Source organism: Lactuca virosa, chromosome 4, assembly GCF_052849685.1.
Source record: "Lactuca virosa cultivar CGN04683 chromosome 4, Lactuca_virosa_CGN04683_v6, whole genome shotgun sequence".
In the NCBI taxonomy this organism is placed as follows: domain Eukaryota; kingdom Viridiplantae; phylum Streptophyta; class Magnoliopsida; order Asterales; family Asteraceae; genus Lactuca; species Lactuca virosa.
This window is the reverse complement of record NC_136429.1, coordinates 447,994,451-448,006,805: the sequence shown is the minus strand read 5'-3', so window position 1 is coordinate 448,006,805 and position 12,355 is coordinate 447,994,451. Positions and strand designations below refer to the sequence as shown.

The following is a 12,355-nucleotide window of genomic DNA, read 5'->3' as shown; positions in this document are numbered from 1 at the left end:
TGATAAGTATCATATTCTAATAAAACCAAAGACTTTCTAGCCTAGCCGAACCAAGTGGTGCCATTCATTTCTTGAGGTCGGGGGTTCAAGTCCGGTCATGGTTATAGATAGAATTAAGTGTTAGTTTAAGAGTAAATTATATATTTTTATTTTTCGGTTTATAAAAAAAATCATATTCTAATAAAATTTAATAGTATTTTAAATGCTTATCTCTAGTTTATATAAATAGCAACAAAGATAGCAAGAAAATTAGAAGGATATTAATTTATATATTATTATCCATTGGTTAACCGAATGCATGTTCAGATAAACCATCAACCTGCCGTCATCCTCTCTCTATAAAAGTATAAACACCACCAGCCAAAACCTTTTCAAACAAAATCAAGAGAGTATTTCACCATAAAAATGGATCAATATAGTTACTCCTCTTCTTCATCTTTGTCTTCTTCCTCTGGACAACAACAATATGCACAGAAGACAATCAAATCAAGCCGACCACTGTACCATAACTCCCTCCATTCTGTCCGTAAGTCCCTTCAAAAACCCATCACCAAGCATTTTATCGCCCCATTGCAACCCACCCCACCTAAAGTTTACGATGTCGATGTCTCCAGTTTTAAGGAAGTCGTTCGTGTTCTCACTTGCAGCCCGGAATTCCAACAACCCTCTCCACGACGTCTAAAAGACATGGCTCCGCCAGCCCTTATTATATCAACAATCCCAAAGCCATCGTTATTTCCCAAACCATCACTGCTGCCCCAATCTGAAGAAGGAGGAGCATTAAACAAGCTTCCAACTTTCATAATGTCGCCGGGTTTCTGCAAATACTTGAATGAAACATTGGATACAACTCGGTTTATATCAGAGTCACCTGAGATGATAGATTGTTTCGGGGGTTTGAGTCAGGCGGGCTTAGATTTTTCAATGATGGCTAGTCCTAATGATCTACCCGAGAGTACACTCATCAGCCCATTGGATTTGAGTTTGTCACCAACTTCACTCTCTTGGTGTTCTTCACTTATTCTGAGCCCTCTATAGCTTCATTCATGGTGTTTTCCTATTGTGATCATACAAATATTTTCAATTTTATTTTTATTTTTGGATTAATCATACCGCATTATTGTGATAAAAGAATTATTGTTAATAATCAAATTATTGTTGAAAAGATGGCTTCTTCAAACAAATACAGGAGACAAAAAACAACAATAAATGGATCGTGCTTTAAATAAACAACACACTGGGCCCCATACACACATAAAACTACTATTTCGTTCATTAACTTAAATGGCAAACCTCCATGAATGCAAAAAAGATGTAGTATTTGTGTATCTTGTATGTCATCTCCAATCTTAGTTTAATATTAGTTTAATAGGCAGTTTAATCCCATTAAACTCAAAATATTATGGTTAATAACATGCATTACTAGAAAAAAAGGGGTTTTCCTATAGAAAATAGCTACGGAAAGTTTCCGTAGCTAATTAACTACGTAATTCCTACGGGCTACCTACGGAATGAGATATCGTAAGTTAGTAACGGAATAGCTATGGAATAGTGACGGAAACGAATCCGTAGCTATTCCATCGGTAAATAGCTACGGAATAGCAACGGACTACCAAGTACCAACGAAAGAGAATGGCTACATAATAGCTACGGAATACCGACGGATTTATTATTATTATTATTATTATTATTATTATTATTATTATTATTCTTTAATCTAGTCTTAAAACTTTTTTTTATCATTTTTTTACATATTTAAGACACGAACAATTAAAAAATCATACTAATAGTACTACTAATAATCATATTTATAAACATAATGATAATATATAATGATTGTAACGAATGTGTTTAACACACAAACAAACGATTAAACGAAAAAAAAAACTACGTTTAACACATCAATAAGGCGAAATAATGTATGTATGTATGTATGTTTATATATGTGTATGTACGTGTATGTTTGTATCAGTGTGCATATGTATATGTATGTCTGTATGGGTATGTGTATGTATGTATTTGAATGTGTATGTGTATGTATGTATGTATGTATGTATGTATGTATGTATGTATATATATATATATGTATATATATATATATATATATATATATATATATGTTTATGTATGTGTATGTATGTGTGTATGTGTATGTATGTGTGTATGTATATGTATGTGCATGTGTCTATTTGAATGTGTATGTTTATGTGTGTAGATGTGTATGTATGTGTGTATGTATTTGACTGTATTTGTATGTTTATATATGTGTATGTATGTGTGTATGTATTTGAATGTATGTATATATATATATATATATATATATATATATGTGTGTGTGTGTGTGTGTATGTGTGTGTATGTGTATGTATTTTAATGTGTATGTGTATATGTATGTTTATATACATGAATGTGTTATGGTATATACGTACATACATATATATCATAACTCATTCATCTATATAAATATACATATACAAACATAACCCATGACAAAGTAGGTGAAAGTATAGGTGTTACAATCTTAAACCATGAAACGAGCAATAGATCCCGAAGGTGCATACGACTTTATGAACGATATTAATAGCTATAAGTTGGTGAAAGTATAGATAACCATGTATAATAGAGGTTTGAAAAAAACGAACCGAAAAAAACAACGTTTGGTGCCCGAAAAACCGAAAATAAAAAAAAAATTCGTAGCTAGTTACCTACGAATTTCTAAGGGAAAGCATATTCCGTAGCTAATCTATAACATCCCAAAATTCAAGACCAAAAATTTCATTTTTAATTAGGTTATTATAAAACCAATAGTATAAGAAAACATTCATAATAACATCCCATGCCAAAACCAAAGTGTCAATAATCAAAACATGATATCATAAAACAATATCAAAGTGTAATCCCAAAGATCTCATGTGCGGAAAACATTGTGTGATGTGCTGCGATCGCCGGCTCCTATCCTTTGAAAACGAAGTTACTGAAACCAAAACCAAAAACCGTAAGCACAATGCTTAGTGAGTTCCCCCATCATACCACATAATCACATACTGCCAAGCATATATGGATGCCCGGCCTACCCTGTCAGGCATAACTAGGTAGCCGACCTACCCTATTGAGAATACCGGGGTGCTCAACCTACCCATGTTGGGCATACCGGGGTGCCCAACCTACCCCTGTCAGACATACTGGGGTGTCCGACCTACCCTTGTCAGGCATATCTGGATCCTAACCTACCCTCTGATTTATCTCAACCGGTTCTGGGGACTATTTCACCCCTACCACTACCACATAATAACATATCACGAACATACTACTAGACATGTATGGGTACTTTCTACCCCTTCGGTATCTTTCAATCGGTGTCTGGGGACTATTTCACTCCTACTACTACTAACACATATATCATAGCATCCTACCACATAAAACATATCAGATAGTGGCAAACCAGATAATCATCTCAAACATAATCACGTACTGGTGGGCCGACATTGTTGCCTTAGACCCACCTCTACTAGAAGGTAACTCACCTCGCACTACTGAAGTCCCGCGGACAAAACTGTAGCTGTTGGATGACAGATTCCCGAACTATCAACATCATAATAACACCCAATCAATAATTGGGTTCCAGCACATATCCATAAGTGCATGCTTGGGGTAAAAGACTACCTTACCCCCATCATAGGTTGATTCGAGCTCAAGGCCTAAAAGTCAAACTATGAACGAAAGCCCAACATATGGCCCAATTTTCTAAATTGGTCCCAAACCTCTACATAGTCTTACCTTAAGGCCCAACCATTTAGTCCAGTCCAAACATTTGGCATTCCAATGGTCTAACCTCTCATAATCCTCAAGGCCTAGTTATGGCCCATCTATAGCCCAATTTTCGAAATTGGGCCCAAACCCTCATATGGGCCTTACCCTAAAGCCCATCCATATATTCTTAGTCCATATGATTCTTCTTGGATGGCCCATCTGTTGGATAACGTGTCTAAGTCCATAACTATTTCTGGTATGTACTTGACCCGACCCGGCATGGTCCATTTGGGTTGCATGGCACCATGCAATTGGATAAACTAAAATGAGAAAAATAACACTTATGGTTTATTAATATATTATAAGTTCTAATATATTAATAATATTATTTAATTAGTTTGATCAAGAATTAATTTAGAATTAATTAAGTGATCAAAAGATAACTAATTAAATATATGGGTAGATTATGTAAATCTTCCATATCTTATATAGTGGGCTAAGAGGCTCTATGGATTATCAAGTTGGGTTCCACCCATAGGATGCTCCATGGATGCTCCATGGGAGTTACAAACCCATGGGTCATGGAAATGAAGAGTCATGACACATTAGGGTTTACATGGTGTAACCCTAGATGTGTCAACACTATATAAGAAACCCATTCTCCACCAAAATCGGAAACACATAAGAAACAAGAGGGCTAGGCCGATTTTAGAAGTGTGTATTCTCTCTAAAGTCATTCCAAAAGCATTTGGTGTTGTATGAAGCATTTGAGGCATCACACTTGGGGTGCTAGGCTCACAAGGTTTCAAGGATCATAAGCAACAACAAGGTAAGTTATTCTATCTTTCATGCAAGTTAAAATTTGTTCCCCATGTATGCTAGATAGGAATATAACCTTGGAATTCAACTTTGCATGATAATTAGACAAACATAGATCCAAGGTTATTAGGGTTGCATGTACACTTAGGAAGTGTTAGAATGCTCAAACCCATCAGTGGTATCAGAGCCTGGTTCGTTTGTTGTTTTTTTTTTGTGTGCAAACAGCTTGAAAAAAAAATCGTTTTTCTGTTTTCTGTTCGTATGAAAGTTTGCACATTTGTTGCTGGAAATGGACTAGAAACATTACCCTAAACTGTTTTGATGTTTTAAAGCTTGTTTTAGATGGTGTAATTTTTATGCTAATCCATTTACAATGGCAATTATCAAAATTACAAGTTTTTTTTAAGTGTAATTTTTTATTCTTGAAAATGTTCATATTCATGTTCTTGAACTTATGAAGATTAGATGATCATAGGAATTGTTTGTAACCTTCATGGTAGTTTAATTCATGATCATAATGTGTTTTAATGGAGTCCATAACTTGTCCTCAAGTTATGGAAAACCAAAAGTCTCACTTTTATTAAAGCCATTAAAAGAACACAAGAGTTATAAAAATGAAGAGTCTTCTTTTTATTACTCAATTAATTCATAAGTTATAAGAAATGAAAAGTTTTGGAAGTTTACAAAACTTGCCCTCAAGTTTTGGAACATGTAAAGTCTTGATTAAAACTTTAGTTCCAACCCTTAGAATTTTAAAAGTTAAAATTCAACCCTTATACTTTATAATATTATAAGTTACTAATATATATATGTATAACGTCAAGTCGTCTTACCGCTAGTACGCCTCATTCACGAAGTCGGTCTATAAGGGGGGTATAAGGTTGTTGCCTATAAAATGACAACTTAATGGGTGTCCACTCTCACCCACCGCTTCCTTGATCAGTGGAGGGTCGTTAGCCGAACGGGTAAGACAAGGACTTATAAATTCTCATTAAAAGTATGATGAATATTATAAAATAACTAAATGCTTTTATTAAATTCCCAATCTTAGTTACTTTAGGAAAATGTGAATAAGGTGCTAATCCATGAAATTACACTTTACACATTGTTTAAGTCGTTGGTGGAGCATGTGTGGTTAACCGGCACACTAACTTGGACTTAACAAGGTAGGTAAAGGGTGACTTAAGGTTTACCATAGCATCGGTGGAGCGTGTGCGGTTTACCGGCACATCGATTGAGTGATAAACCTTGAGGGTACCAAGTGATTTGCATGGTTACTTCACACCTCGTTTTGTGATCCTCGGTATCCCAGTCACAAAACTTGGAGGGCACACTCGAGATTGAAACATGCCTTTGAAAAGTTCATTGAATCTCAAAAGAATCTAGGAATTTCTAAGAACCAATTAAAAACCTAATAGTTATATTTCGTTTTTCATGGTGGAAATTGGTGAATCGTCATTCACCTACCTTTCAAATATGTTATAGCTTGGATTACGGCATACCTCTTCTAAGTTATAATATATTGTGATTGGATCCTAGCCTTAATATTACATTTGGGTGTTTTATTAAGGACTCTCTTAATATCTAAACTAATCTTGTTCTCTTCTTTCAGATGTCTTCAAACAATGCTGCTTCTGGCTCTAATCCTAATGGCTCCTTTACCCTTATGAACTTGTGTGGGAAAGTCACTTTTGATGGATCCAACTTCAATGAATGGATCAGAAACATCAGGATGATTACCCGCTACGAGGACAAAGAATATGTCCTTGACAAGGAGCTTAAGGAGATTGATGAGACCACTGCAACTCCCCAGGAGATCGCTGACTTCCGGGCACATGAAAGGGATGCTACAAAAGTGGCATGCATCATGTTGGCCACCATGACAGCGGAACTCCAAAAGTCCTATGAGGACTTCTACCCTTTTGAAATGCACCAAGATCTGATGGAAATATACCATCAAAGTGCACGACAAGAGAGGTATGAAATCATATGCTCTATCATAACAACCATGATGAAGGACGGGGAATCCGTCACGAGCCACATGCAGAAAATGCAAAGGTATGTGGATCGGTTGCTGAAGCTTAATGTGAACTTCCCTGAGGAGCTTGCAATAGATATCATTTTGCACTCTTTACCATCGTGCTATGATCAATTCCGCATGACATATCACATGAATAAGGAAGAGGTCACACTCAGCAAACTTCAGGGACTCCTCAAGACCGCAGAAACAGGTCTTAAGGGTAAGTCGGTTGTTAACACTCCTACTCCAAACTTCGCCCCGGTTTTGGCAATCGGGAAAGGTAGAGGGAAGAAGAGGAAGAGCTCTTCGAAGGGTACCAAGGCTAGGACCCTTGATGGCTCTTCTTCAAGTGGAACCAAGAAAGGTTTTGTCACTCCTTCTTCTGACCCTAAAGAGGCTGAATGCTTGTATTGCCATGAAAAGTCACATTGGAAGCGGAACTGCCCAAAGTACCAGCAAGATGTGAAGGATGGGAAAGTTAAACCCAACCATGCAGGTATTTACACTATCTTATCTAATAACTCACCCCATTCTAACTCTTGGGTCCTTGATACCGGTTGTGGTATTCATATCTGTTCTGATTTGCAGGGACTAAGAAGAAGTGAGAATGTGGAGCATGGAAGAATAAACTTAATCATGGGGAATAGGAAAGCTTTACCTGTCACCAAGATTGGAGTTTATACTTTATCGCTAAGTAGTGGGTTTAGTTTAGATTTGAATAAATGTTGTTATTCGCCAGAAATGGCAAGAAACATTATTTCCTTTCATGCATTGTATAAACAAGGTTTCACCTTTTCATTTGATAATGAAGTTGGTTCGATTAATGCTTTCTTTAATAATGTTCTTTATTTTAAAGCATTACCTTGTGATGGTGTGTATGAAACTGTATCTGTGGTTGATAACTTAGGAAATAATGTATTGTGTATTGATTCTGTTAATGATAATAACTTGGATAAAGCATCATTATGGCATTGTCGTCTTGGACATATAAGCAAGAAACGCATAGGCCAACTCCAAAAGGATGGAGTATTGGAGTCATTTGACCTAAAGTCAGATGATAGTTGTGAATCATGCTTACTTGGAAAAATGACAAAGTCACCCTTCACAGGTTCTTGTGAGAGGGTGAAGGTTTGTTGGATCTTATACACACGGATGTGTGTGGGCCCTTCAAACATGCCACAAGGGATGCTAATCGTTATTATTTGAATTTTACTGACGATTACAGTAAATATTGATATGTCTACTTAATCAAGCATAAGTAAGAGACTTTTGAGAGGTTTAAAGAGTTTAAACAGGAAGTCGAGAATCAATTGGGCAGGAACATTAAGATGCTTCGATCTGATCGAGGTGGTGAGTATCTTAGTTTAGAGTTCCTCGACTATCTTAGGGAATGTGGGATTGTCTCACAATTGACACCTCGCAAGACACCGCAGTTGAATGGTGTAGCTGAGAGGCGTAATCGAACCTTGTTGGATATGGTTCGTTCCATGATGAGTCGAGCTTCGCTACCAATCTCATTTTTGGGGTATGCCTTAGAGACTGCCGCCCATATCCTTAATCTAGTTCCCACAAAGAAAGTTGCCAAAACTCCTCATGAGATGTGGACTGGTAAAGTACCCAAACTAGACCACATTGAGATTTGGGGTTGCGAGGCTTTCGTGAGACGCGAGACTCATGATAAGCTCGAACCTCGAAGTGAGAGGTGTATTTTCATCGGCTACCCACAGAAATCCTTTGGTTACCTCTTCTACAGACCTAGTGAGAATGTGGTCTTTGTAGCTAGGAGGGCTTTCTTTCGAGAGAGAGAGTTCATAAGCCAAGGAGACAGTGGGAGGCAAGTTGACCTTGAAGAAATTCAAGAGTCAAGTGGTGAAGGAACTTCAAACCCTAGCACTCAACTTGAGGAGGAAACTTCTGTTGAGCCAATTGACAAGTTTGTACCTCTGAGGCGTTCCACAAGGGTTAGGAATGCACCTGAGCATTACTATGGATTCCATATTACTGCGGAAGGTGATACACTTATCAGTGATGAGACACTGATAGGTCTGGATGAACCTAACAGTTACGCGGAAGCCATGGCAGGCCCTGAGTCAGCCAAGTGGAAAGAGGCAATGGACAGCGAGATACAGTCCATGTATGACAATCAAGTTTGGAACTTGGTTGAGAATGTACCAGGTCGTAAGACTGTAGGGTGCAAATGGACCTTCAAGAAGAAGACCGACATGGATGGTAATGTACACACTTATAAGGCACGACTGGTTGCAAAGGGTTTCTCACAAACTCCGGGAGTTGATTATGATGAGACCTTTTCTCCAGTGGCCAAGATTAAGTCTATTAGGGTTCTGTTAGCCATAGCCGCATTTCATGACTATGAAATATGGCAAATGGATGTCAAAACCGCTTTCCCTAATGGAAAGTTGGCTGAGGATGTTTACATGAGTCAGCCAGAGGGTTTTGTCAACACAGAGTACCCTAATAGAGTGTGTAAGCTTAAGAAATCCATTTATGGGTTAAAGCAAGCACCTCGCAGATGGAATCTTTGCTTTGATGAGAAAGTCAATGAATTTGGCTTTTCTAGGAGTGAAGATGAATCTTGTGTATATGTCAAGGCTAGTGGGAGTATAGTTAGCTTTTTGGTATTGTATGTGGATGACATACTACTCATAGGAAATGACATCCCAACTCTGCAGGAAGTTAAGTCCTGCCTTGGGAAGTGTTTCTCTATGAAGGACCTAGGAGAAGCTACCTATATTCTAGGGATAAGGATCTTGAGAGACCGGAGTAAAAGACTAATTGGACTTAGTCAGAGTACTTACTTGGATAAGGTGTTGAAGAGATTCGGCATGCAGGACTCCAAGAAAGGAGAGTTACCCATCCAGAGTAATGCCAGATTGAGTAAGACACAAAACCCTAGTACTGAGGCTGAGATAGCAGAAATGAGTCGAATACCTTATGCTTCGGTTGTAGGATCGATCATGTATGCTATGACGTGTACTCGACCTGATGTAGCCTTTGCTTTGAGCATGGTTAGCAGGTATCAGGGGAACCCTGGCAAGGCACACTGGACTGCGGTAAAGAATATCCTCAAGTACCTACGGAGGACTAAGGACTGGGTCCTTACCCTCGGTGGGAGTGAAGACTTGAGAGTTGTAGGGTATAGTGATGCTAGCTTTCAGACTGATAGGGATAATTTCCGCTCTCAGTCAGGCTGGGTCTTTACCTTAAATGGAGGAGAAATTTCTTGGAAGAGTTCCAAGCAAGAGACAGTGGCTGATTCAACTTGCGAATCAGAGTATATAGCAGCTAGCGAGGCAGCAAAGGAGGCGATATGGCTGAAGAACTTCATTGGAGACCTTGGAGTTGTACCAGCTATTAAAGAGCCAATGGAAATTTTCTGTGATAGTAAAAGTGCAGTTGCCTTAGCCAAGGAACCAAGGGATCACGGGAGATCCAGACACATCGACAGAAAATACCATTTCATCAGACATCGAATAGAAGAAGGACTCCTCGTGGCAAAGAGGGTATCATCGGATGAGAATCCAGCAGATCCCCTCACGAAGGGACTGACTCGGGTTAAGCATCTCCAGCATGCTCGGAGCATAGGGCTGAAGGATGATATTAGATTTAGTAGTTAGATAACCTTGAAATTTGTAAAGTGTAATTGACATTAGATGATGAATAAAAGGTGTTTTATTTATGAGTAAAGTGTTGCTATTTCTTGTCGATCGTTTACTATATTTCTTTTGCATGTTTTGACTTCCAGAATAATTATATTTGGTATATCATATTATTCGAACCTCCACAGTCGGTCATATGTCGGAAGTAGGTATGAATCAAGACTGTCATGATTGGTTGCAGAGGTCTAAGTTGTTGGACATCGCTACAACACTCATGAGTGCTCATAAGTTCTGAGCATTGGACTCAACCCACGCTCACTGGAATCACTTCATGGAATTTATCTCGAGTGATCGTGAGACGGTAATATCATATAAGTCTTCAAACCTAGAGATATGATTTGTTACTTATGAGTTGGTTATGCATTGATTGTACGTTAACGCATTGGTAACTCGATGTTATAAAACGTGCTTTTGTGTATAATTCAATGAGTGGTAGAACAAACATATGAGTCGAAGTTTATCTGTTCCTTCTTGGATTAGAAGCTGATATATGGGCCCCTCGATGATTTTGTTTTGACCTGTGTACCGGGCCCGGTCAGAACTAAGTTGATGTGTTCAATTAAGTTCTTTGTCAAACAAATCGGAAATCGGGAAACAAACTCCTGGACAATAAGTAAGACATTGTTCCATGTATTTGTCCGGCTGATATCTAGAACAGAGGATTATATGATCACTTATCTTAAATGGCGTATCATCATCTTCTCAGTTCCGAGAGACCTTGAAAGAGCTACGATTGCTGATCGGTTCCTGAAGTATTGCAGTTATAGTTATTAGACTTATCCAAGTGGGAGACTGTTGGATAAGGTGTCTAAGTCCATAACTATTTCTGGTATGTACGTGACCCGACCCGGCATGGTCCATTTGGGTTGCATGGCACCATGCAATTGGATAAACTAAAATGAGAGAAATAACACTTATGGTTTATTAATATATTATAAGTTCTAATATATTAATAATATTATTTAATTAGTTTGATCAAGAATTAATTTAGAATTAATTAAGTGATCAAAAGATAACTAATTAAATATATGGATAGATTATGTAAATCTTCCATATCTTATATAGTGGGCTAAGAGGCTCCATGGATTATCAAGTTGGGTTCCACCCATAGGATGCTCCATGGATGCTCCATAGGAGTTACAAACCCATGGGTCATGGAAATGAAGAGTCATGACACATTAGGGTTTACATGGTGTAACCCTAGATGTGTCAACACTAAATAAGAAACCCATTCTCCACCAAAATCGGAAACACATAAGAAACAAGAGGGCTAGGCCGATTTTAGAAGTGTGTATTCTCTCTAAAGTCATTCCAAAAGCATTTGGTGTTGTGTGAAGCATTTGAGGCATCACACTTGGGGTGCTAGGCTCACAAGGTTTCAAGGATCATAAGCAACAACAAGGTAAGTTATTCTATCTTTCATGCAAGTTAAAATTTGTTCCCCATGTATGCTAGATAGGAATATAACCTTGGAATTCAACTTTGCATGATAATTAGACAAACATAGATCCAAGGTTATTAGGGTTGCATGTACACTTAGGAAGTGTTAGAATGCTCAAAACCCATCACCATCAATAGCCCAATCACCAAAGCCCAATAGAAAGGCCCAACTTAAGGCCCAAGCAAGATTAAGGTTTTCACATAAAATGACGATTAGGGTTAAGTGTTTCCTACTTAACCCATTAAGGACTTAATCAACTAATTTCATCAATCTATTGGGTCAATCATGTAGTGTGGTCGGCTTAATACATAATTCCAATCCGGTCATCGAAAAATGTGGGTCCCGACAATCCAAAATCCATATATCCAAAATTAGGGTTTTCTTAACCCTAATTAGGGTTTCCAATGCAATCACAACCCAGTTCGGCCCAAAATGTAAGTCTTTAGGTCAATTAGGGTTTCATTAGGTTAACTAGGGTTAAGTTGATGGGTTTTGAGGATTATATCAATCCTATGTTGCACATGCGAACCCTAATGCCAGGATCTAGTTTTTCTAGTTGTACATACAATAATTGTCCAAGACTTGCAGACCCTAATCTAGCATACAACAAAATCGAAATCAACATGCATAACTAGTAAGAATGTTACC

General features: G+C 37.9%; 1 protein-coding gene across 1 annotated transcript; it reads left to right on the top strand.

The window, feature by feature from the left end:
- The first annotated feature begins 405 nt into the window (after positions 1 to 405).
- Positions 406 to 1,038, top strand: LOC145106716 (uncharacterized). Its single transcript, XM_079043654.1, has one exon. The coding sequence runs from the start codon at positions 406 to 408 to the stop codon at positions 1,036 to 1,038; it is 633 nt and encodes a 210-aa protein (XP_078899780.1).
- The last annotated feature ends 11,317 nt before the right edge of the window (positions 1,039 to 12,355 follow it).